Source organism: Sclerotinia sclerotiorum, genomic scaffold (genome assembly GCF_000146945.2).
Source record: "Sclerotinia sclerotiorum 1980 UF-70 scaffold_3 genomic scaffold, whole genome shotgun sequence".
In the NCBI taxonomy this organism is placed as follows: domain Eukaryota; kingdom Fungi; phylum Ascomycota; class Leotiomycetes; order Helotiales; family Sclerotiniaceae; genus Sclerotinia; species Sclerotinia sclerotiorum.
In genome coordinates, this window is record NW_001820833.1 from 1421559 (window position 1) to 1445798 (window position 24240).

Consider the following 24240-nt stretch of genomic DNA (forward strand, 5'->3'; position numbering starts at 1 on the left):
TTTGGACCTGCTCCGTTCTGTCACGTTATCATTTAAATTTTGTCACCCAACCATGCGGAAATAAAACCATATCTGTTGATCGATAAGAAACCCCAAGACTCTCATATCACATCTCCCTCTTTTCCATCAAAGTTCATAATCAGTACACCCACCTCAGTGCGCTCCAGTTAACGTTGGCGGTCCCATCCCATCTCCAAGAACCCAAATGACCCACATCCATCCCGTCTAGAAATAGAAACAAAAATAATAGCACAGGACATCTGAGGGCACTTGCCCAACATTGCGCCTCGCCCCCAACCAGTACATTTCCCCAGTTTATCAAGCGTTACGATATCAATCCTCTGTTCATCATCACGCAAAACATACGGACCGAATGTGATTTTGTGATATGGTGAAATACTTTCCTGCTTTCATCGGAATTCTCGCTCGATGCTATGAGCGTTTTCCACTTTTCCTGTGGCAGCCCTGGCTTTCTCGTATTTTATGTATAGTAAGTAAAATTGTTGGGATTGAAAAAAGAATGGTAGGCACCAGTCAAGGAAATAAGGAAGAGACTTTATTAATTTGTTAAAGAGAGGTCATAATTAGGTAATTCTTCCACTCTTATCTTACGTTCCAATCTATCAGTAGATGGCCAAGTTAAAAGCCAAGTTTAGCCACAGTGATAATTAATCAGAGTTCTTTAGAAAGTAATTCTTTAGATGTCCAGATTTCTAGCCATCGAGTATCTTTTTTTTACAACAAAGTCCCCTAGCTGCCTACTGCATTGGCTATGAATTAGGCATTGGTCTACATGTAGGCAGCATGCAAAGTCATTTAATTTTCGACCCGCGAGTCATCCGATTGGAATTAGCATTCCTAAATAACGAGTGACGTCAATAAGCGTTGAGTTAGAGCCCGAAATAAGATAAATAAGTTGCTGAGAACAAATAAGCGAGCCCCTTCATGTTGGTAGCCAGTTACAATATAGTTTACTGACTTTCTATTTGGTTGGCAGATAGGTTCTAATCTAATGAGGTACATATAGTAGATATAATAAGCATCGTAGGAGTAACTGCTAATCTATTCCCGTTCTCAAATGTATTCAACAAATGGTAATCCGGTTTGCCCTTGAATGATTTCTAACGCCTGGATAACCTTCTCCTCCTCGTACCTAGGAATGAAATATTAGCAACAATTAATTCAAACCGTTGTGACGACTTACCGTCTACCAATCAGCTGCAAGCTAACAGGTGCGTCCTTATAGCCTTCAGCTCTATATTGTTCCCATAAATCCCAGTTGTACTTGTCCTTGTCATTTCTCGGTGTGTACGTCTCTTTGGCGTTATCTTTTGTGACGTCGACCTTATCCACTGGAAATATTATGGCCGGATAATCTAACAGATTCCATTGCGAGGTGTATCCCCACCATTTTGCGGTATCTAGTTTTGGCGCACTCCCTGGTCCAACTGGAGACAATATGACGTCTACCATTCCTTCTAGCCCACCATTCGGTGTCTTCGAAGTCGCTGTTTCGTTCCAAATGTTTGCATACTCAGTACGATAGTTGTCTCTTTCTACTTGGGAGTTCCACATGGAGGCAATGCTGTGTGATTGTACGTTCTGGTTTTGAGTGATGATGTGCTCAGTGAGAGGTCGCAGCGGCTCTCCGGATTCTTTGATCGCATCGAGTTCTTGCTCTCCACCATCCGCGAAATATAGATTGGCCTGACAGAAATCAGTAGTGGAAACGGTGCAGAAGACATCATGCTCACAATTATATCCCAAGCGAGATCATGCTTGTACGGCTTCCACTCAACCACCTCAATATTGTCATTTGTTTTGAGCTTGTCCACAACTTGCTGTAATGCTCTAGTAACTGGCGGATGTGGTTTGACAACTCCATCATCCCACAAAATGGCAACCTTCAGTTTCTTACCAGAAAAGAAATCTTCTTCTTTCCAAGGAAAAGGCAAAAGAGAGGGTTCTTTATACCAAGGTTTCGCATCAATAAGCGTTTTAATGAAGACTTTGCAGCCTTCCAAGCTTGTTGATAATGGTCCGATTGTGCCAAGGATGTGTTCGGAACCAGCCATCGTTGCAGCCCATCCCTCTACTGGTAGCCGACGTGTTGTTGGCTTCATGCCATACAAGCCTGTATAAATGTAAGCGAGTTTCCATTCAACTACTTCACTCAGTCTATTACCGTTGTTTGCTGCTGGTGAACGAATTGAACCACCAATATCAGTTCCAATACCAAGACATGAACCTCTGAACCCAATCAACGCTCCTTCACCTCCAGAAGAGCCGCCACAAGTCAAGGTAGTATTAAAAGGGTTTACAGTCACTCTAAAACATATCAGCGCGGCCAATTTAAGTTGTCGTACAGATTTACCCGTATATGTTGTTACTCGTCTCCAAATGCATTAGGGTCTGCGGTTGTGTGGTCCTAGCATATAAAACTGCACCTGCATTCAATAGAATCTCCACAATATGTGCATTGCTTGGACTTGTCTTGCCAACCCAAGCAACAAATCCGGCATTATGATCCAAATCTTTGATCCCAAGATGTTCTTTTACGCTTATCGGTAAGCCGTGAAGGGGACCAAGAGTCTTTCCATTCGTTTTGAGATACTCATCTAGGTATTTCGCACGAGAAAGGGCTTGCTGGGGTAATAATTCGGTGATGCAATTAGTCTGAATATGGATTAGTCTCATGTAAAATTATATAAATAGGTAAACATACCACTTTTTGTGCCAATCCGGCTCTTCTCAAGAATGCGTTCGTGACCTCGGTTGAACTTAACTCCCCTTTTGCAAGTTTAGTCAACAAATCTTCGACTTTAGCTTCAGTAATTTTGATTTCATCAGGTGTGAGTACTTGTCTCGCAACTGATAATGTGTTCAATGGAATGTTAGTGATATCCGGGATAGCTGGCTGGACAGCTGCGATGGTCTCATCACGGTGTCTTTGCCTATCTTTGGCGACCTCCTGCCAAGATGCACCAGACGCTGTTGTTACTATTGAAATTGCCATGTTGACTGGGAATTAACTATTTTGGTGAAGATGGAACAGGTGATGGCAAACCTAGAGAGGTTTGGATTTGAAGACTATTTAAACGGAAATCATGTACAAACCTAAACATGCTGCACTTACATTGAATAAGAGCTTGACTTTCCATTATCAGTGGAGACGATAAGGTAAGAGAAGCTTCAGATGATCGAATACTGTTATCGTGTGTATCTTCGGAAAACGGGCGGGGTACCCAGCTGAAAGTGCCATTCCTAAACTGGAAAGTCCTCACGATACGTGGGAGATTTCGTATATGATTTGCGGGCGGTAAAAACTGGCAAAATAAATTGAAGCTTGTATTCTATTCTATTAGAAAACAATCTTTCAAATGCCCTTGGCAAGCCGCTGCAACCAGCTATCCTATACCATGATCCTTTCAAGCTGCTTAATTCAAACTCCAAACTCCATTTCCATAGACCGGGTATAATTCCACCATTTCATTTTGTTGCTTTTGCTGTCTTTTGCTGTACGGTTGTCGGCCCCCTGGGTCTCGCTCGTCTTAAAATGGGTGTCCCCAATTGAATGCAAAGCCGACAGCAATGATTGTCAAAGTAATAAGAATCATGCTTACCAGCCATTTGCAGACATCCTCAGCATGGCCTATCTCCAGATCCTCGTCGTTCAGCATTTCTAACTCCGTTTGTCTTTGTATGTATAAAGCTTCGTAGGATGGTGGTGGAGGTTGATTTGAATCTATCGTGATAATGAAGGGGTCATCTCGGTAAGGTTCTTGGTATTGAAGCGGTATATTGTTTGTATGATCATGCAACGATGATTCATATTCAGGAGGCCGCATTTGAGATAATCGTTGTATTCTACTGGCCAAATAGTCGTGCATTGGCTCGTATTCAGGAGGTTCGCTCATATCAACTTGGTTTCCCTCAATTCCTTCAGTAACCTCGGCAATTTCATCGTCTGCTGGATCATCATGGTACGGTGCGAGAGGTATTGTATCTTCTTCAGGCAATGGTGGTAACGATTGTGTGAGTCGTGCTCGAGGAATCGAGGTTAATGGGTGATGGTTGGTCATGTCAAATATCGCAGTATCTTGGTATTATAAGTCGTACTCGATTCGCAGACCCTCAGATCCTTTCACGACAGTCACCAATTTCCTATCGATTATCCAGACACAACAGTAAGTTATAGACAAAGTGACCATATGAGAAGTCAGACGGATATGGCAGCCTGTTAATACTTTGCTACGCCGCGCTGTTCACGATGATTTTAGTGGCTACGAGATGTCCCCTGCACCGTAAGGCCCGCCAAGCTTCCCTTACAATCCGACCTGCGACCCCTGATGCTCTAACACAAGGCACATTTGCGACCACAATTCCCAAAATTGATGTTTCATCATGTTCTACAAACGAATAATATCAATGCCGTTGGTGTCGCAAATGTTGCATCGAGTGTGTTGGGACAAATTAGCTTGATTTGAATGTGAGTCAATACTTTTAACTCCCCATTCACCTCGAATTTCCCACTTCAAGTACATCAGACCCTATTAGTGTTTATTTAATCCCATAAGCATGCATAACTCTCTTCATTAATCACTCGTTGCTAGCCCTTGGTTTGAATCCTTCCCGAAATTCCGTACCATTATAAAATAGCAAATCCTTCTCCACACAATTATGAGTTGTCAATGCATGCCATTTTGTCTCGAAGTTGCTCAAATGTGTCTGAAGGTCTCGCTGATGATGGAGGATTTTGGGTTACAACTATTCTGGACTGCTTGAGATGCTACGGAGTATTGTTCTTTCGCTAAAGCAAGACGACCCGCCATTATTAAGAATGTTTCGAAAATAAAGAGAATTGTCCAATAAAAACCCAAAGTCCTTTGTTTCGTCATTGTTCTGGTTAACAGTAGATTTCCTTGGAATTATGAGAGAGACCATGAACAATACCAATTGTCCGAGTACATATGCCGCAATGTCTCTCTGCCCTTCTGATCATCACCAACTACACTCCTGGCATTAATCTCCCTGCACTTCACTTCAAAATGCCCAACTCAGTACAAATTGGCATACTTGCCTTCTGCATCGTCGTTCTAGTTGCCATGCTCGCATGGGCTTTCTTCTGGCCTCACAAACGCCACAGATATGGAATGGACAACTCAAAAAAGGCTGCAAAGAACCGCTCGCGTACCGCTGGTCGGTCACACAGCGACATCGAAATGCACCCAAAGAACTGGGATGAGGATGAAAATTCTTCAAAGGTTGGAAAGAAGAGGCCAATGCCCGTGTATGAAATCGCAAAGGATGAATCGGCCATATAGATGTAGTTGTGCTGCGGGCATGATTCAAGGAGTTTGAGATCGTATCATACAAATCTCAAACAAATCTCGATCTCTCAATCGAGGATGACAAGTCAATATTCGCATCTTCGGAATTTAAAACAATCAAGCAAGACTTTTTTTTATAAAAATAACTTTTATCGCCTTAATTTGCATTTTGTACCCATGAAAATGTGAATCAAAACATGACTAACTACCCCAATATCCCAACTACCCAATATTTCGTCCTGCATAATTCAAACATTTTGCGTTAGCAACGTGAACAAAAATAAAATGTCCTTATTAAATAGACGACGAGCTCCCCTTCTCGCCATTAACATAAAAATGGACCTGGTCTTGCAAGATTATCGGTCGTAAATAAAGTCCCTCGGACATGTGCGCATTTCATGAACAAACTGCCATGGATCCGCCATAATATACTCTGTAACGTTACGTACCCACTCACAAAAACACCATAAATTAGCATGATATTCTACTTCTTGCGTCACGGGTACGGAGTACCAGATTATATATTTCATTTATATCACTAATTGACTTTTAATAGAATATAATGAATATCCAGTCTGACTGTGCTTCATTATATATCACCTTATTCTGGAACGTCTAAATTGATTGGCAATTCAAAATTTCAATCAATTGGCTAGCACTTTCTGTTTTTCTGGAACGTCTAAAATTGTTTGTTGACAATCCAAGTAGTCAATCAATTATCACTCTCTGTTTTCTTCATGATTCTCTCTATCGCATCTATATGCCAGATCTGAAGCCCCATTGGTATGAAGCCCTCCTCCTCCACGAGAATTGTGGTACACATCTCTTTCTCGGGATGTTAAGATTACATTTTCACTTAGCTATCAATATCACTGTTATCACTTCATTATACATCATGTTATATTAATTTAAATTGGGAAAGTGCATTTTATTCTTTCTATCCTCTTCAAGAGAACGAGCTCCATACCTTTCTTTACGTACGGCAATAGCAACTACTCGATGAAAAAAATCTAGACAAGTATCTCCGTCCGCTAGTCCGCCTCATCAGATTCAAAATCCTCAGTCACCTGGGCTTCAATATCTTCAAGCTCCCATTCCGCAGGATGCTCCATCTGACGAAGCCATCCACGATACTGCGCAATCCGATGCTCATTCAGCATTTCCCTCTCCATAAGTAAAATTCTAAACGGGCGTCTGACTCTTTCTTGCGGCGCATCAATCTCCTCATCCAGAGGGTTCTGCGGCGTATCAATCTCCTCGTCCAGAGTGTACTGTCCGGGCATTGGTCGCCCTCCAAGAAGTCTTCTCCTCTCTGCAATCAACCCTTCCAACACGGGATCATCGTTGCCCAGAAGTTGCCTCGCAATCAATGGGCCGAGAACTCTTTCAAGAACGGCCTGAAAGACAGTGTTAATGCCGAGGCACACTCCAAAAAAGGTCATTGGCAGTGTGATGGTGATTAACACTGAGTAGAAGCAAATGTAGACGAGGAGGAGTGTAAAAGTAAGAAGCATCTCTGCGGGAGAGCGAGACATGATTTTCTGAGAGTCTTTTTCTGTGTGCATGGGTTTCCTGATTGTAATATTCTGTGTGATCCTTTCAGAGATTGAAAATATTACAGCAGAAGTGGTTGGAGGGTAAGAAAGGTCAGTTTAAACGGGGCTATGGTGATTTTATACACATCGTCTGGAGCTGACCATAGATCTGTTCTGGACCAGTTCAAGAGTTGTTTAGGGCTCTTCCGAGTGGTTGAAGTATGCAAGTAATACCTGTTGAATCTTATAGTATTAGGGAATCAGGAAAAGAAAAACCATAAAACAATAACTACCTCAATGAAATGATGATTGATGAATATGTCACTTTGCTACTTGTTTTCTGCATTTGCTTAATCTATTTTATTGTGGCGGGCGAAGTGAATGGGCACCTTAATTGCCATCCTAACGAATAACATCAAGTCTTGAGTCTGTAAAATTCGTCTATTTCACGGGAACTCTCACATACTCATCGTAGTCACGCCCCTAATTCGGCCTCTCTATCCGTTTTCGCTTGACCATGCCTCTTCAGCTGGTTCTTTTATTCGACAGCACTCCTCGTGCCATTCCCCTAATCTTACACCATAATTATACAGCGTTAAATAACTTCTTGCCATTCGGGCTCAATGTTGCGCATCAAACCATGCAAGTTGCATGCCATTTGTTGATATTCACTATGATAATAGTTAACAAATAGGAATCTTTTCCTTTGCGAATTAATTTCCAGCCATTTTCGCCTCCCCGAAAATAGTGATATGGTTATGAAGAAGGAAATCCACTTTAATCATTTCAGAATAACCAAAGAAATCAGCGTTGTAACAATCCAACGTTCTTACCAAAGCCTCAGACTTCGACATGAGTAACATTCATCTCGCTTTCCTTTTTAATCATTTGCTCATATCTTATAATCCTAAACGGTAATTCGTCATATCGTTGCGGCTACCGAGAAATCCTTGCCTGATATCTTATGTGGGTTGGCAAGCCATGTCTAGACGTGATATTAATGAGAACAATGACTCGACGATAAAACAAATTGTTGTCGAAACAATGATGAACAGGAAAAAGAGAATAGGAGCCAAGAAGAGCGGCTCGGACTACACAATAGCCATTTGGGAGGTCTCGGTTTATGGCTTGCTATAGAATTTTGTGCTTGTAAGACTTATATATCTTATTCCTGTGAATATGACATCACTATTGTTTGGAAATACAGTATATGAAGATTGGTGATATGGCGATTGACCTTCCTTATATAAATAATAGGGACATAAACTGTTTAAGAAACGATTAGATGCCTCAATGTCATGGCGAATCAAAATCGGGATCCCGACTCGGGAGAGCTCGTCTAACACTTTCCCCTATATTTTTACCAAACCACTGCATCACAGATTTCTAGTGAATCGAATGAGTGTTTGGAGTCACGGCGTTTTTCGCATCAGTTATCCACTAAATCATGAAAATTTCTAATTATTAAATTTCGTACAAAATTACTAATACTACTCTGACGAATTTAAGATGTGCTCGAACTACTATAGCTAATCGTTGCCATATCCTCCGCATCGCGATTCCAAGGCCGGGGCTTGCGCTGCTCCGCGCTTCCAATTCCCTCTAAAAGGTCTTCGGCTACAGGGTAATTTTATAATATAATGTGATTCGGAATTTCTTAGATAAATAGTTTAAGCCCGAAATGAATGAACATTATCTGGCTATTCTGGACGTACTAAAGCAATCTGAACATGCGAGATCTCACTTTGCATCAAAAATTAATGCTCAACATCGATTTTTTGGAGCTGTATTTGTTATATTTAAGTTAAAATATAGTTCACGAGGACAGCAATAAAGTATTAGTTATTTTCTTCCAAAAAAGTTTTTATATCTTTACTATACATAATCAACTATTTCGTGTAAGAATTATCGAAAAGTATCAACCACTCACTGACCCAGCAGTCTGCACCTTTCATGCAATAACCAACATCTCGGAATCCTACGCCTCAACTAATAACACAGTAGTTACTCCTGAGATAGCGGATTTTTTAATTCCTTGTAGACCCATCGCCTCTTTGAATTACGTATACTCCTAGCCCTCTGCCCATCATGCAAAATCTTCATTTGTAGACTCAAAGGATCAATCTCAAGTTAGTCACAGACATTTCGATTATATTTACAATAGTTATTATTATACTTCACCAAGACTTCTCAGATTACTCAACAAATCAAATTTTTATTTATTTTTATATTAATCTCAAATTCATAACATTGCAAAGCTACAAACAGAATTCTCTTTCTACTAAGGAAAGGTTAACACTGCGACCAAATCAAGTCATTCAGCAAAGAAGCAATCAAAAATCAAAAAGAATGATCATGTACCCTACACCTTTCATCTGAAGCATCACATCTAACCTACCCCCTAGATACTTCCAAATCTTGATCAAAGATCCAAGCGACCTACCTAACTCCATAGATGCACACGCACACCTCAAGCAGCACGATCCAAACGTCTCTTCAAACGGATAGCCACCCGCGTAAAAAAATGAGTCCAAAGAAGCGCATATTGTTGAATAAAGACCGAAAACGCGATAACGAAAAGCCAAAGAAGCATAAAAGGAATATAGATCAAGACCGCGAAACAAAAGAGAAGAAAAAGTATGAGATTAACTTTACAGGTTTGTTTCCAGGATGGGATTTCGTTGAGAAAGATAGATCCTAATTCATTTGTGAGAGGCTGCCAGACAATTCTGTCTAATGCGCGCTCTAATTTGATAAAAATTTGGTTGATAAATTCCATGGTTGGGGATGTGCTGGGTGCTGAGTGCTGTGTGGTGAGTGTTCTGTTGTGGGTTATTTACCTTCAGTTTTGATGGATTTGGGGATTTGTGCTAGGGTTGGTGAATATGAGGGAAGAAGAATTATGGAGATAGGTATACCATTCTATATATATATTAAAACTTTGGGGCTGTTACGGCATTGTTTTATCTCCAAGCTGTCCTATATGAGATTCATCGACTATTCCTTACATACATTAATGAATAGAACAGTGTCTGAGCAAGCAGCGAAGTGAAGGTTTGAATTGGCCACGTGACATCTAATTTTAGACTGGCATATCTCGTTCCATTCAAAATACTTTAGCTCTCATCATCCTTTCCATTAGATCGGGTATTTTCAACTTCATCCAAATACTGGTGGACAAGAGAACAGAGGTACCTAGTAGTATAAAAGATCGAATAGCGAGCATCATTTCGTAAACACTGATGAAGACTAGATGAGAATACATAGTTGCTACGCCATATACAATAAGATTAGCCAGAAAGAATAATTACAAGAATGCATACTTGTAGTTCGATAGTTACATACTCTCCCGCAATCTTTGCAGTAAATTTTTGCTTCGCTCAAGAAATGGTGCCACTTCTAATTCTTCTGGAGATATTTACGTCCATTTCCTCTCACTTTTCCTGACTTCCTTTCTTCAAAATACTCTCAAGGAAATCAAAAAAACTACCTTCTCCGAGAAAATGAAAGCTTCCAAGGAATCCAGATCTTTCAAAATTGCAAAGCTCTCACGAGCATCGCAATACCATGTGGATCACATGGGCAGCATCAAAGAAAATCAACCAGTGAGTCAAGCCATTTTCTTAGATCCATATATCTTCACGAAAGTATCACTCACAAATGCCATACTAATCCTTTCCAAAAATCTTTCCATGCAATAACAAACAATACTAATTGTCGTAGGCTGCAAAACGCTCTGTCTGCTACAAACCTGCAAATCACAGAGTCTTGAAAAAAGCAAATCCCAGCAACGACATTCCTCAGCTTTGAGCTCCTACCCCTCGAATTTCGTCGCCGCAATCTGGAAATAATACATTCGTGATCAAGCGCGTATAATTGAGATATCCGAGCCATCGACAAAGCTCGCCGTTGCAAAGACTTGTGCCATGCCAGATATTCTTTGCATCAACAGGGAAATCCGCATTGATGCCCTTAAGGTCCATGGATATTATATCTATGAGGACGCACCCATAACTCGCGAATGGTTGGATTTTGCGCATCATCCGGAGAGGTGTCTTAAAAAGTTTTGGTGCACAAGATATCTCGAAATCGTATGTCCACTTCCGCGCCAAGACTGATATGCTGCTCATAAACAGTGGTATTCGAGAAAGGCTGCCAGGTATTTTTGAATCTTTGACAGTGGAAGCGAAAGAAAACATTAGGTGTATAGCTTTTGAGATGGAAAGACTTTGGCACAGATTCAATGGAAATATCGATCCAAAAACATTAGATTTTTTGAAAGACTTCAAGACATTGGAACTTATACTCGTAGTAGAGCATGGATTTCAAGCTACTAAAAAGCCAAGGGCAAAAGTTTCATTTGAAAAGATTGAAAAGACGAGCATTCCATGTTTTTGCGTACCGGGTGTACCATTACTCCCACGTCCGTATCGAGGCCAGCAGCTGCATTACAAAGCAGTCTCACTCGGGAAGAAAATGGAGTTCTGATAACCCCAGAGGTGAGATTTTTAGAAGTGAGTCACCACTAGGGAGCGTGCTATGCGGTATTGCAGGAGGCGCTCGCACTGCAATCAAAACTAAATAAAAAAAATGAACTGGAAGACGCGTTACCGTGATCCAACATTAAATGTTGAAACCCACCTGGGCCATGCAAAGAGTCGAAAATTTACCCTCGGTCACCGTTGTTCAAATAGTTATCATTTATTAGTCATCGAAAGCTATCATGCTAATGCTATGTCATCACATTCCCATTTCCCATATCATACATATCCCTTGTTTCATGTCTCATTTGATTCATGAATGCAAACGCCTTGTCTGGTAGGTGTGTTCAAATCCTGCACCTTAAGATGCAATAAATTTCCTGCTCGCATATAAATAACGCTTCAATAATCATGATTTTCACACAGGAAAGACAAGCTTTCCTTTTAAAAACCGTTCTGATACCAATGCTCATGCACTCCTAGTCTTCCATTACACATTCCCGGCCCAAACCAATCAAATAACTCTACCACTGTAAAATGAAATGCCAAAAGACCGCCAGATATGCCCCAACTTATTCTTGTCCCGAGCCCAAGTTCGACGGCGGCTATGATGACAAGTGGATACCAAATCCATCGTCTTGCTAGAGAAGATAGACATGGTTTTGTGATCATGAAAACTTTGAAAAGAAAAATTGATACCCTACCTAGTAGAGTAAGAGATTGCTCGTTGTGTTGAGCCCATGTTTCGCTGTAGTGACGGTAAAGGGATAAGCGATTCAGTAAGGAGGATATGAATGTGGTGGGTGGTGGCATCAACAGTGGGGTGGTAATAGAGGGCTTTGATACAGGAACAGAATTGTGATGTCGGCTGATTCCGACAGCGAGTTGAGAATCTGGCATGGGCGATGATGAACGAGATGAGGTCTCAGATAAAGCATCTTCCATGTATGCTCTTGAGCGCACGCGCTTCGGTTCACGCTCGTTGACAGGTGTCGAGGGTGGCATGGGTGAGTCAATTGCTTGAATCCTTCCACAAATTCCCGATGCACTGCCATGCCGTACGCGTGTTGGATTCTGTAGTCCCCTTTCAGTCCTGATTGCTTCTAAAATTTCATTTGCACTAGGTCTATCATTAGGGTTGACGGCGAGAAGTCTTTTGAGAAAGATGTATAGCTGATTTGGCAATTCTGGTCGCTCTCGCCGCTCATCCTGAAATCCTGACCATGTGCTAATTTCAGCTCGAAGTAGATCCATGTCTTCAAAGTCTTCTTCGAAGCTGTCTGCACTCTTGTAAGGAAGCCGACGGAAACACATGAAATACAATATCATCCCCAAGCTGAAGATGTCAGATTTTGTGGTAAAATTTCCATATCGACCAAATTGATCTTGTTTCAAAACCTCAGGAGCACAATATGATATTGTGCCCGTAGATCCTGTCGACTTTCTCACAACATTTTCCGCTTGAACTTCCCCAAAATCGCTGATGAGACATCGCATATCACTTCCGTCTTGATGGAGCAAGCAGTTGCTTGGTTTCAGGTCGCGATGGATATAGTTCGAGGAGTGTAGATGTGCGAGACCAGAAGTAATATCCTTGAAGAACGAATAAATTTCCTCAAACTGCAACTTTCGTTGTGATGATCTCAGGTCTGGTCGCTCTACACCCCCCTTCGATCTCCTCCGCATTTTCTCCTTCAATTGTTCATTTGTGGTCTGCATTTTAGGTGTAGGTCCAGCGATATAACGTAGTAGGTCTCCCGAATTGCAATATTGTTGAAGTATGTAGGCGCATGGTACCGAGGGACTGAATCGATTCAATTGAACATCTTCCAGCCAGACATGTCGATAAGATACAAGATTTGGATGAGAAAGTCCTTGCAAAAGTTGAACCTCGATAAGGACTGTAGAAGTTAGTATAAGAATCTTGGGTGGAAGGGATTGTTGTACCTTTCTCTAACCATGCATGATCATCTCCAACTGGTACTCTTTTGCACGCAAATTGGCCTATGAACTATCAGCACTTGCCTCGTATGTTCGTAATCACACTTCAATACCTAAGGACACCCCATCAAGCTCATGGCGAACTAAAAGAACTACACCCTTCCCTCCACGGCCTAATTCCTTCTCCTCGGTGAAGAATCTCTTGAAGTAGTTTGGGCTGAAAGCTTCCTTCTTTATAGTGTGGCCTTTTTCTACTGCTGGAGTACTCGTCACAAATTCCACATTATTTTCTGCATCATCCACATAATTCGTGGACGTTGAGGCAGGCTGTACGAGCCTGCGAATCGGACTTGAGGGCCGTTGTCTATTCGAACCACTATTCGCAACGTGAAGCATGCGAAAGTATTCTGGGGCTATGAATGTATTCGCGTGAGTAGAGGTCGTAGGTTGTCGCTCGGGAGACGCAGTACGCAATGGTCGATGACATGTAGGGCAATCATTCAAGGCAAGACTGGGAGGGGCACTTCGCAGAGCCAATTCTTGAGTGTTGGGATCTCGAATGACGATTGCATCATCATGGCGACTGTAATATTAGATGTTAGTAGGTGTCTTCTAACTTCTAGCTACTCTATAGATTCTATGCAGAAAATGATAGAGTATAACCTACAGCACAATCTCCCGACTGTCTCGAGATGAATATGGGACTAAAGACATGGTAGAGAGTTGGAGTTGGTAAAGTTAAGGAATTGAAGTCACAAAGAGGATCTTTCTGACCTTATGCAACATTGTTCATTCTTTGAGTAATGTTTATAAGTCAACCGTGAAAATGATAGTTATAGAATTGTACCTGTATCAAAGTGAACTGTGAAGGTACACAGTTCCCAATAAGTTTTGCATTTTCATGTTACAAGATGATAATGACATCGATGGTATCGGGACGATCATTCTAGTGGCTGCCATTGTTATCCAGGCAGTTTTCTTTCCCCACATTCCCACCTTTCCCACCTTCAGCCTCACTAAAATGCTTATTATATAGAGCCCGTCGCTAATATAACACTACCGGCATGGCCCGATCCTACCCTATTTTATTTTTTATATCCAATGTCGAAATCTAAATCCCAACATTTCCTGCTTTGGGAGTTGGTTACATCGTCACTTTTTTCCCCATAATTGATTCATGAATAACATTACTTAAAGGGTATCTAACGCTTCTTGAACGCACATTTAATAATCGACAATTTCCATCCAAGAACCCATGACTTTATCTCCAGAATCAAAAGCTCAAAGCGATCATCGAGCATGGCGACTAGCAGGCACAGCAGAGAGAGTGGAGTTTAACATATCGCTCTAGCATTGCACGACCGTTATGAGGCGGTCAACTAAATCTCCACCAGGGCAGCTGCATCGTATGATTCCAGCATGAATCGCATGCAGGTATGTATGGGGTATTCCCAGCAACCTAAAACAATGAGCTCTTCTATCTGCTAGGTACTCTTGATGCTAGCTAATATTGAAGCCATCCGATATTGGCTTTCGGGTTCCCATTGTCAGCACTGCATTCGATCTTCACGCATTGACAGCGGATGTGACATTGAATTGCTTCGGAGAGGCTACTAGGAGACTGCGCTGAAGATAATCGGCGAGGATTGTTTCAAAATCATACTGTGCCACATGATCACCTGGCCAACATCTAGAATTTATTTCTCAATGTCAAACTTAGAGTTCATGATTGCACTTTGACAAAGACAATACACCTCAGGCGCATGGCAACGCTACTATGTGTGCGCCTTGCATGCTTCAATTGAATCGGAGGTTTATATGCACGTTGCCGCATGAAGCAAACCTGGGATATTCCTTCTCGAAGGCGGAAGCTTGCAGAGAAGGATCCATTCTGCCTTTCATTGAAGAAACATCATCTTGACGACGCTATCTTTTACGGGGATAGCAACAAGGAGCTCGACAAAAGTACAGGGCTCCTGAACATCCAGCTATCACATTTGACATTTTAGGTCGCTAGGTGGTGGCTAGTTTATAATGCACATCACCCATAAACGAGACAGACACCTAGTTGATCTATTTTTGAACGAAAAAATACTCTGTTTTCGATTGTTAGTCTTTGATTTACTTCGGCTTATACCTGACCTAAATTATGGAGATTTCCACGAGTACATCTATTGGGTGTTACACAGTAGGTCGGCTTTTGCCAAGGATAGTAATCCAGGAATAGAACAAAGGGCGCGGCTCATATTGTTCCATAGCGGTTTCTAGAATACCCTTTGTTGAAGAAAGTTGTTTGCTAGTGCCTCTCTTGTCAATCAAGTGTTATATATGAACCGGAGGTCGGAGCGGAGAGGCTGTAGGGTCCCAATTGAGATCAAAATGGGACAGGCAACTCTGATAATTAGTTTGGCAATCATTGTTATTTCTTTGCTCGGAGGTGCGGTAGCTTTCTTCTTATGGCAGCGGTTACATATATCGCGACCAGGTAACGGAGAAATCCCAATACTCCCCATTTGAGAACGTAGTCCGGATGGTCCTCATGCACGAGAGAGAGATACAAATGATCGCCGTGTATGGGAACGTGGGTCAGAGCGTCGGCGTGTACAAGACCCTGAGGGACTGAGTTTAGCGGATATTGTACGTGGCGTACCTGGGCGTCATATGGGAGGAACTGAGGGAAACGATGGTCGAAGTTTAGCAGATATTGTCAATCCACCGCCAAAACGACGTGGAAAGTCGACTACAACTCACTTGAAGAAGGGGAAAATACGAAACACTACCGAGGGGTCGCAACATAAATCAGGTGCAGCTGGTGCTGGAAGTAGCTCATCAGACCGCGTGCGCGAAGCTCCAATGCATGTTGACGAGTCTGTGTCAGGAGTTGGCGGAAAAGGGACGGGAAAACGAGCCCCTGGGAAGATCCACGAATCATCCGTTACTCCCGATAACAGTAATATCCCTTTGATTAGGAGCGATTCTTCTCCAAGTTGTTCTCAAGATGAAAGCAGTCTCAAATCGGAGCCATGATTGAATTGAATGGGGCATAGGCAAGGAAGGAAGCTGTTATGCTGATAAATCATGTTAGTAATGTGGCAAAAAATAGACGCAATTTACTAAATCCCGCATTAGCAAAATTTAACTGCTTTTAACGACGAAGCCGAGCAACCACATAGGCATTGAAATGTCTAATATTTCCCGATATATCATACAGCGACTGAAGAGATGGGAAAGTCCCTAGGGCATGGGCAATGCTCAAGTTCGAACCTTGTAAGATTAGATGTGGTATTTGGATGTGTAAGATGTCAGGAGGAGGTTTGAAGGTGCATGAGAAGGGAGACTTGTATTATCTACAAAGCTATAACATCAGAATCGGTAGACTTCGCATGTTCATTTTGATAATTGCATACCCCTATAGGGGAGATAACATATGTGTACCAAATGTTACAGCTAAGCAAAAACCGAGTCGTTATCTTGTCATTTGGGCCACGGGTCGCTTTCACCCTAGCCGTAGAGCTCATCCTCGATCATGTCTTGAGTAGTGATACTGATTCTCAAGACACACACGAAGAAGGTGAAGATGGAAACGAGGATTTGGCATGGGCAGGGATTCAGTCTTGAAAATGGAAGATATTCCACCTTCTCATGCAATTCCATGCGACACCATTGCACATCAATCCATGGAGAGACTAATGGATGACTTGAGGGATGGTATATCCCCTGAAAACCAGCGTTGAAGAAACTCGGGCCACCTTGGCTGTGCAGAAGCTGGAGAATCAGGTCCTGTATCAGAAAATTTGATCAAAATGACAACAGAGCAGCTGTCAATATCATTTTTCAGCGTAGTTTGTGTGGTCCTTAAAGTGTTATTATCGAGATGTTATAGATTTGAACAGAGAAACGGATACTCAGTTGAATCGTAGGAAAATAGATTATTTGAAGGAGTGTGAGAATATGGAGAGGAAGATGAGGGAGAGGGAGAGAAAAAGGTAGTGGATGGATGCTGAAAAGCTTGGGATGCATTTATGAATATGGAATCATGGGACGGCAACTATTTTAATTACAATAAAAATGGGAAGCCTGGCATGCCGCAGCTGTTTGACGAAGACTCGATAAAGAGGCTTTCTCATGAGGAAACAGTAGCTATATTCGAGAAGAAATGGTCATAAGAGAGATACCGGTACAATTAAAAATTGAATAAATATATAGATCTAGAAAATTTAGTTGGAAATCTATCAATGATATATGAAAATTCCCTTGTGGCAGAACAATAATAAAGTGTTGTCGCATTAGGGTTTCTGCCGTGAAGGCGGTGAGGAAAATTTGGGCACAAACTCCCCTTCTATCCACAAGAGAAAATCGAGAAGGCCATGAATTCAGTCGTGATACTGTGGCTCAAGTATTCTTGATATTGACCACTTTGATAAATATGCAGATTTTGAACAGCATCTCTTCATCCCAATGTCTTCTTTCAAGGTCAGCAACTGTTCCGATATACTCAATTTCCGACACGAATCTTAACTCACCTGCGTCATTCTAGCACAATCATTCGTTGAGTCCAATTTTGGCATTGGATTTTTACCATATTTCCACCGGGACATTGCTGATTTTTGCAGCGGAAGGCTCTTTTCTGAAAATATATGATGCCGAAACTTCGAGGCTGATTGGTCAATGTCAAATTTTTGACTCACAGGCCATTCATGGCATCATTGTCAGAGAATTAGACGGCGATTCTAGTGATGACCTACAGCTAGTCATCTGGGGTGGCCAATGTTTGACCTTAATTTGTAGATCCCAAATCGAGGAGATCATCTCTCAAAGTGTGGTTAGTATCACAGAGACCGCGACATCCACCAGTGATTGGGTCCTCAGTGTTGCCTTTTGTCCTTGGGAAAAGCAGGGCTGTGTTGCAGTTACTGCCCATAATGCAATGATTCAAGCAACTCTATCGAAAGGAGACGGACCGATAAGATTGCGACAGTTACAACCTTCTTCGCGGTCCATGTTGTACTCTGCTAGTCTTGTTTGCGAAAATCAAGATACTGTTATAGTAGCAGCGGGAACTATCTTCGGCGAGATTATCGTTTGGAAATGTGTTGCTACCAAAGATAGATCTACATATCACAATGAAGCTCTCTTCGTTTTTACTGGCCATGAAGGTTCAATTTTCGGTGTCGACATATCTCCACAGATTATGGGTGATGATGGAAAGACCACTCGGTTGCTAGCAAGTTGTAGCGATGATCGTACTATACGGATATGGAACCTTGCAGAAGGTTTACAAAGTGATGTAGACGCCATGAAGTTAGCTGCCGACTTATTGCCACGAGAAACAGGTTTCGGCGAGCCTGCAGAAGCTCAGCATGACTCTAATGGTTCCAATAGATGTGTTGCTGTAACCATGGCTCATGCATCTCGTATCTGGAGTGTCAAATTTCATTGCACTGATGTTTCAACGTTTGGCACTTCCCCAATTACTGTTCTCTCTTTTGGGGAAGATTCAACAGCTCAGCAATGGGCACTAGGACTTGGGAGTGAACTGCAGAATGGAGGTAAAGCTTCTGGTATTCTGGAGCTTGATGTTTCAAAACTTAGCTCAAATGTTCGTGCTGAGCTGACGCATATCAAAACATTCGCTTTCCACACTGGGAAGCACATTTGGTCGGCTGCCGTCACCCAGATAGAAAACAATCGGAGTTTGCTTGCCACTGGTGGAGCGGATGGAAAAATATCAACCTACTGTTTTGACGAAGTAAAGAAGACTGAATTATTCTCTACTGACCCGTTATGCAATGTCGCCGCTGGAGCTCTTGCAATAGATCACTCGGTTGAAGGTTCATTTTCCTCGTTAGCTTTTGAGCTTGAAGATGTGTTCAAATCTCTTACTTCCGCCGATTCTTGTTCTGAAAGGAAAGAGGAGCAAAAGCAGGAATCCTTGGTATCAAGGAAGAAGGCGCCCAAAGATGCGTTCAATCGCTATGCATTTGTATCTGAAAATGCCTTCCTGATTACAACAACATTTGGGAAAATTCTTCGAGCAACTATCGAGGATAAGATTACGTTCGAAGAACTTTTTCTGCCAGAATCAAGTACTCAAGATCTTAAGTCGTACTCCATTCTAAAAGGAAATTCGACTCTGGAATTGTGCTTTTTGGCGGGCACCAATGGAAGGATATTTCTGTATCAACCAGGTTCGCCCATCGTCGAGATAGGGTGTGTTGAGCGAAAACCATCCGATATGTTCATTGTCCAAAAAAATGGCAATATATCATTTGATTTATTGATAACATTAGTAGGAACCCAAGAATTGACGGCGTTATCCTTCGATTTGCAATCTTCCGGCCAACAGCCTGTTGTCAATAGAAAGACCCTCTCATTACCTCCAAAGTTCATAGTCACAGGTGCTGGTAGATGTGACGATAATCTCGTCCTTGGCTCTAGAGAAGGAGCAATTGCAGTACACGACATGAGCAGCAACTCTTTAACTACCTGGAATTCGCCGGGCAGAAAAGATGCCATCACTTCCATTGTCTCTGTACCAAATCCTGAATCTCAACAAACTACAAGCTATTTCGCAATCACGAGTCGAGATGGGCTGTATGCCATACTGTCTTACGATAATGCTCAACCCGAAGCCACAAAAATTTCATGTGTACATTCGGCTGCACCACCATTTGGACCTATGATTGAAGCCTGCTGGTTTCAAGATTCTGACCTAATTCTATATGGATTCAAAGGCAAAAGCCTGATCGTCTGGAATGAGACGAAACAGTCTGAAGTTATGCGTATCGAATGCGGAGGAGCTCATCGAGCTCATGCATATTCCCCACTAAAGAGTGCTGATGGAGGCGGCAGTGGGCATTTGATATACACAAAGGCATCACAACTATACCTTCATTCCCAAAAAGTTCCTTCACATCGCACTATTAAACCCGGCGGGCATGGACGAGAAATTAAAGCATGTGCTGTAGGAGGCTTTCCCCAAATGATAGCTACCGGTGCTGAAGATACCAATATAAGAATATGGCGGTACCAAAACACCAATAACCACAGCCCCGACTCGCAAACCCTCACCTGCCTCTCTGTAATTCAAAAACATACAGCAGGACTCCAACATCTTCATTGGCACAACTCAAACTATCTCTTTAGCAGCGGCGGCGTCGAAGAATTCTACATCTGGTCCATTCAAGAAATCCCTGGATTCGGTCTCGGAGTAATCAGTGAAGCATCATGTCCTGACCCTACCGACGAGCAAGATTTACGCATTATGTCTTTTGACGTGTCGGATATTCCCGGAAGTCATTCCGAGGAAATGATTATTACTCTTGTCTATTCAGATTCTACAATGCGGACTTACGTCTATTCTAAAAAGAGAGGGTGGAAATTATTAGCGAGTGGAAGGTATACTTCAGCATGTCTGATGCAAATCATCCATCTCCGCATCTCTCAGACGGAAATAAAATTTTTGACCGCTGCCACGGATGGAAGTCTCTGTATCTGGACCACTCCACTTACTCTCCTCCACCAGGATCAAGTCTCTACCACTTTACCTCAAACCCCAGAACCCACACTCCTGTCTCACACAAAAATTCATCAAAATGCCATCAAAACCCTCTCTTACAAATATACCTCCAGCAGCAGCACTCCGCATCTAGTAGTGATAACAGGTGGTGATGATAACGCCATAGGAATCACCCTCTACCCACTATCTCCGTGCAACCCCGATGAAGAATTCACAAAATCGACTTCGATGCTCCTGCCTGATGCACATGCGGCTGCTGTGACGGGTATTTCTTTTCTTCCAGACCCTTCCAATCTTCCCAATATCTCAGATGAGAAGACGGAGAAGAAGGGAAAGAAAGACAAAAATAATCAAGAAAAAGAAACTATGTACATACTATCCACGAGCACGGATCAACGAGTAAAAACATGGCGTATTGGTATTTTATCTAGAAACGAGGGAGATGGGATGTGTCCGGCAGATGTGGAGATGCTTGGGGATGAGTTTACGGCGGTTAGTGATATTGGGGATGTAGCTTTGATTTGTGAGACTGATGCGATGGGGAATGGGGATGGGAATGGGAATGAAAAGGGGGCAAAAGCGGTTATTGTTGGGAATGGGATGGAGATTTGGGGATTTGGGGGTTTGGGGAGGTGAAGAGAGGAGAGTACCTAGTCGATAAATGGGTAATTGGTTAATATACATGGAAGTAGGTAAAAAGGAAGTTACTGAGAATTCATTAAATCATTATTCTAGATACTACTACCTCATCATTCTAAGTACGACTAGCTAGCCATTCTACTCCTCTTCCTCCATGCCCTGATTTCCTTCAGCACATTCATAACTAGAGGTACACCCACGGGCCCCAACAACGGCATATAAACCGCCACTTTGTGTTCATCCGGGAAATACACCTGGCCCACCATACTCTTTTCGAAAAACGCCTTTTCTGCCGCCTCTTCCGCAATACGAGCATTTTCTAACCCTTCCTTCCCTCCTAATCCATCACATGCTTTTTTCAAATGTTCTATGGTTGTATAGACACCTTCTTGTACCGATTCCGGTATGCTAATTGAAGGAAGCGCTTTACTCAATCTGGCTAGACTCCCCAGTGTACCACTTGCTTTTAGCAGAAGGCCAGCGCTACGAACGCGCACTAGTGTCATTAAGCGGAGCGGAAGCGACCCGGTCTCAGGAGCGCCCATTAGGGACATTAGTTGATTTGAAAATGTGAGCATGGCGGGGCGTAAATCGGATATGTCGGATTGGATGACTACTCCTCCCCATTGGGGAATTAACCAACTCTTGCCGCCTCCTTCTACTTCCATGTTGCCTACGTAGAGAATGAAATTTATAGTCGGCGCGCCACCGATACTAGGACTTAAGGGCCATTCAGCGGCGTTAATGAATCCGCTCAGATCTTCTTTTCGTAAGATATTTCCGCTGACGCCGGGGTTGGCGTATAATTGTACTTGGGTATCGATTGTGAAATTACTGATAGCAGTGAAGCTTTCAAGTAATGGTTTCATGTATTCCTCTAGCGCAGCTTCAATGTCCCAAGAGGAGGGAGTAGCAGTTGGAGTAAAGAGGGAGAAGGTTAAGTGATAAGTTCCAGAATATTTCAATGATCGCGTTGTCCATTTGGCCAAAGTATCTGCCACTTCCGGCGCCAATACTTTGGGGCTTCTTTCTGGCGGTGCGGAGCTGGTGGAAAGTAAGTATGCGATCATAGCCTGTTCTTCGGCAAACACGCCGCGTAAGGTATTCGCAATATAAGTCGCTAATGAAGATGATGATGACGAACTCGAGGGAATTTGATTTGGAGAATAGTATATATCTAAAACAGGTGCATAGGCTTGCAAATTGAATTGTGACGCCGGTCCAGGCAGAAGTCTAATAGTCAAAGCAACATCCTCTCCCATGCCTCCAGATGAGAAACCCTTCAGAGTCGCGGAAGCATTGTTTGGCGGGGAAAGTTGTAACCGTAGATGATGCGCGGAGAAATCATTTAAATCGTCTAAAGCATGTTGTGTAGTTCGCAAAAGATTTTGAGCTTCGTTGTCTTGTAACGATTCGGCTTCTATTGAAATTGTAAGTGGAAAGACTGGTCGACATGCCTGCAATGATCAATCAGTAAATGCTAGCTATGCGAATGATTGCAGCATACTCTTCCTTCGGCCCAATCTGTCATTTGATCTAAAGGTAATGGAGCTCTATATATTGTCGTCGTTCTCCACCATATTGGCACACCAAATAATAAAATAATGGCCCAGAATGAAATAAGAACTTGGGTTCGCATGCGAGCATTTTCGGGCTTCTCAGGAGGTGGTTCCTTCCTTTTGTTTACTGCTGTGACAGCATTTTCGGGTGCTGTATCATTGAAAGTTTTCACATCTTCAAGTGTCTTCTCGGTCGTTCCTGAGGATGCAGGTTCATTTGTTGATGTTGACATTATGTTGAAGCTTGGGTGTCCATTTGCCAGCTACAGTATCTGTTTCTAGGTATCGCCTGCGTTGCCGCGTTGCATTTGCACAAACAAGTTTTAGCGATTGGAAGGCTAAGTAAATAAGGCTGAACTGATAAGGCTGAACTGACAAGGCTGAACTGACAAGGCTGAGATAATAATGCTGTTTCAAGTGAAGCACGAGCCAGAACTTGCGCATTAAACAACACTAACAGCAATTGGGCGCTGGGCAACGTCTGTTAAACTTCTTCAGGGAAAAGACCCGAAGACCCAATTATTCTTTTTTCTCTCATTACTTATAAGGTTTAAGGCAAAGTTAGCGGTCAGTTGATTTGGGAAACCCATTATTTACACTGGTTACACACAGATTCCATCGGTTCTATTTTATCCAACCAGCCAATCGAATATTATGTCTCCGTAAATCATGCATGGGTTCATGATCGAGGGTCATCGGCTTCATCATTGTGGCACAAACCCGACCGATACCCATACTCTGGGACGAATAGGACGGACAAGAGTTCAAGTGTGGATTTTGCATGAATGCATAAGTTTCCGTGATTGGCAGTGGGAAGAAGAAAGGGACTGTGCATCTCAGAGGCACAAAGATCCTAAAACCCTCATGGAGAGATCAAGTCCGAGATAGAACCACCCACCTCTTTTGCATTGCCCTGCAGCTGATTGAGTATTACAATTACAATGACCTTGGAAAGCCGTGCAATGCGAAGCACGCCAAATGTCAACTATTCCTCCATGCCGAGGCATTTTCCACAATTTGAGGAATGAATAAAAATGACCCAACGGCGGGATGCATGCATATTATCCAGACTTCGGCCATATTATGGACGGTAAGTTTTTAAGTTCAATCTTTTTCAACTATCTATCTATCTTTCGTCCTTTTTCTCATCTGAACTGCGCATCCGCCTTGAATCGTGCCTTTGAATCGACTGTATTGGATATATCCACGGCCCAAACATCTATCCTCCATATTTGC

The 24240-nt window shown here is 42.5% G+C and overlaps 12 protein-coding genes across 12 annotated transcripts; 7 read left to right on the forward strand and 5 right to left on the reverse strand.

Moving 5' to 3' along the window:
• Window positions 1-1074: 1074 nt before the first annotated feature.
• On the reverse strand, window positions 1075-3016 carry SS1G_02637 (hypothetical protein; the record flags this gene model as incomplete). The annotated part of the gene is made up of 5 exons (XM_001596367.1): window positions 1075-1153; window positions 1205-1707; window positions 1755-2328; window positions 2375-2646; window positions 2726-3016. The coding sequence occupies 5 exons, from the start codon at window positions 3014-3016 to the stop codon at window positions 1075-1077; spliced, it is 1719 nt and encodes a 572-aa protein (XP_001596417.1).
• A 535-nt stretch (window positions 3017-3551) lies between these two features.
• Window positions 3552-4082, reverse strand: SS1G_02638 (hypothetical protein; the record flags this gene model as incomplete). The annotated part of the gene is made up of 1 exon (XM_001596368.1): window positions 3552-4082. One exon carries the CDS (start codon window positions 4080-4082, stop codon window positions 3552-3554), a length of 531 nt encoding a protein of 176 aa, XP_001596418.1.
• Window positions 4083-5048: 966 nt separating this feature from the next.
• SS1G_02639 (predicted protein) lies at window positions 5049-5324 on the forward strand (the record flags this gene model as incomplete). The annotated part of the gene is made up of 1 exon (XM_001596369.1): window positions 5049-5324. One exon carries the CDS (start codon window positions 5049-5051, stop codon window positions 5322-5324), a length of 276 nt encoding a protein of 91 aa, XP_001596419.1.
• A 1037-nt stretch (window positions 5325-6361) lies between these two features.
• Window positions 6362-6865, reverse strand: SS1G_02640 (predicted protein; the record flags this gene model as incomplete). Its single annotated transcript, XM_001596370.1, has 1 exon — window positions 6362-6865. One exon carries the CDS (start codon window positions 6863-6865, stop codon window positions 6362-6364), a length of 504 nt encoding a protein of 167 aa, XP_001596420.1.
• A 981-nt stretch (window positions 6866-7846) lies between these two features.
• Window positions 7847-8002, forward strand: SS1G_02641 (predicted protein; the record flags this gene model as incomplete). Its single annotated transcript, XM_001596371.1, has 1 exon — window positions 7847-8002. The coding sequence occupies one exon, from the start codon at window positions 7847-7849 to the stop codon at window positions 8000-8002; it is 156 nt and encodes a 51-aa protein (XP_001596421.1).
• Window positions 8003-9389: 1387 nt separating this feature from the next.
• SS1G_02642 (predicted protein) lies at window positions 9390-9566 on the forward strand (the record flags this gene model as incomplete). Its single annotated transcript, XM_001596372.1, has 1 exon — window positions 9390-9566. One exon carries the CDS (start codon window positions 9390-9392, stop codon window positions 9564-9566), a length of 177 nt encoding a protein of 58 aa, XP_001596422.1.
• Window positions 9567-10368: 802 nt separating this feature from the next.
• Window positions 10369-10675, forward strand: SS1G_02643 (predicted protein; the record flags this gene model as incomplete). The annotated part of the gene is made up of 2 exons (XM_001596373.1): window positions 10369-10470; window positions 10589-10675. The coding sequence occupies 2 exons, from the start codon at window positions 10369-10371 to the stop codon at window positions 10673-10675; spliced, it is 189 nt and encodes a 62-aa protein (XP_001596423.1).
• A 968-nt stretch (window positions 10676-11643) lies between these two features.
• On the reverse strand, window positions 11644-14001 carry SS1G_02644 (hypothetical protein; the record flags this gene model as incomplete). Its single annotated transcript, XM_001596374.1, has 5 exons — window positions 11644-11726; window positions 12051-13247; window positions 13305-13350; window positions 13444-13870; window positions 13955-14001. 5 exons carry the CDS (start codon window positions 13999-14001, stop codon window positions 11644-11646), a joined length of 1800 nt encoding a protein of 599 aa, XP_001596424.1.
• Window positions 14002-14706: 705 nt separating this feature from the next.
• On the forward strand, window positions 14707-14917 carry SS1G_02645 (predicted protein; the record flags this gene model as incomplete). The annotated part of the gene is made up of 2 exons (XM_001596375.1): window positions 14707-14721; window positions 14804-14917. The coding sequence occupies 2 exons, from the start codon at window positions 14707-14709 to the stop codon at window positions 14915-14917; spliced, it is 129 nt and encodes a 42-aa protein (XP_001596425.1).
• A 1031-nt stretch (window positions 14918-15948) lies between these two features.
• SS1G_02646 (predicted protein) lies at window positions 15949-16314 on the forward strand (the record flags this gene model as incomplete). Its single annotated transcript, XM_001596376.1, has 1 exon — window positions 15949-16314. One exon carries the CDS (start codon window positions 15949-15951, stop codon window positions 16312-16314), a length of 366 nt encoding a protein of 121 aa, XP_001596426.1.
• Window positions 16315-17745: 1431 nt separating this feature from the next.
• SS1G_02647 (hypothetical protein) lies at window positions 17746-21442 on the forward strand (the record flags this gene model as incomplete). Its single annotated transcript, XM_001596377.1, has 2 exons — window positions 17746-17760; window positions 17978-21442. The coding sequence occupies 2 exons, from the start codon at window positions 17746-17748 to the stop codon at window positions 21440-21442; spliced, it is 3480 nt and encodes a 1159-aa protein (XP_001596427.1).
• Window positions 21443-21871: 429 nt separating this feature from the next.
• On the reverse strand, window positions 21872-23237 carry SS1G_02648 (hypothetical protein; the record flags this gene model as incomplete). The annotated part of the gene is made up of 3 exons (XM_001596378.1): window positions 21872-21928; window positions 22123-22902; window positions 22953-23237. 3 exons carry the CDS (start codon window positions 23235-23237, stop codon window positions 21872-21874), a joined length of 1122 nt encoding a protein of 373 aa, XP_001596428.1.
• Window positions 23238-24240: the final 1003 nt, after the last annotated feature.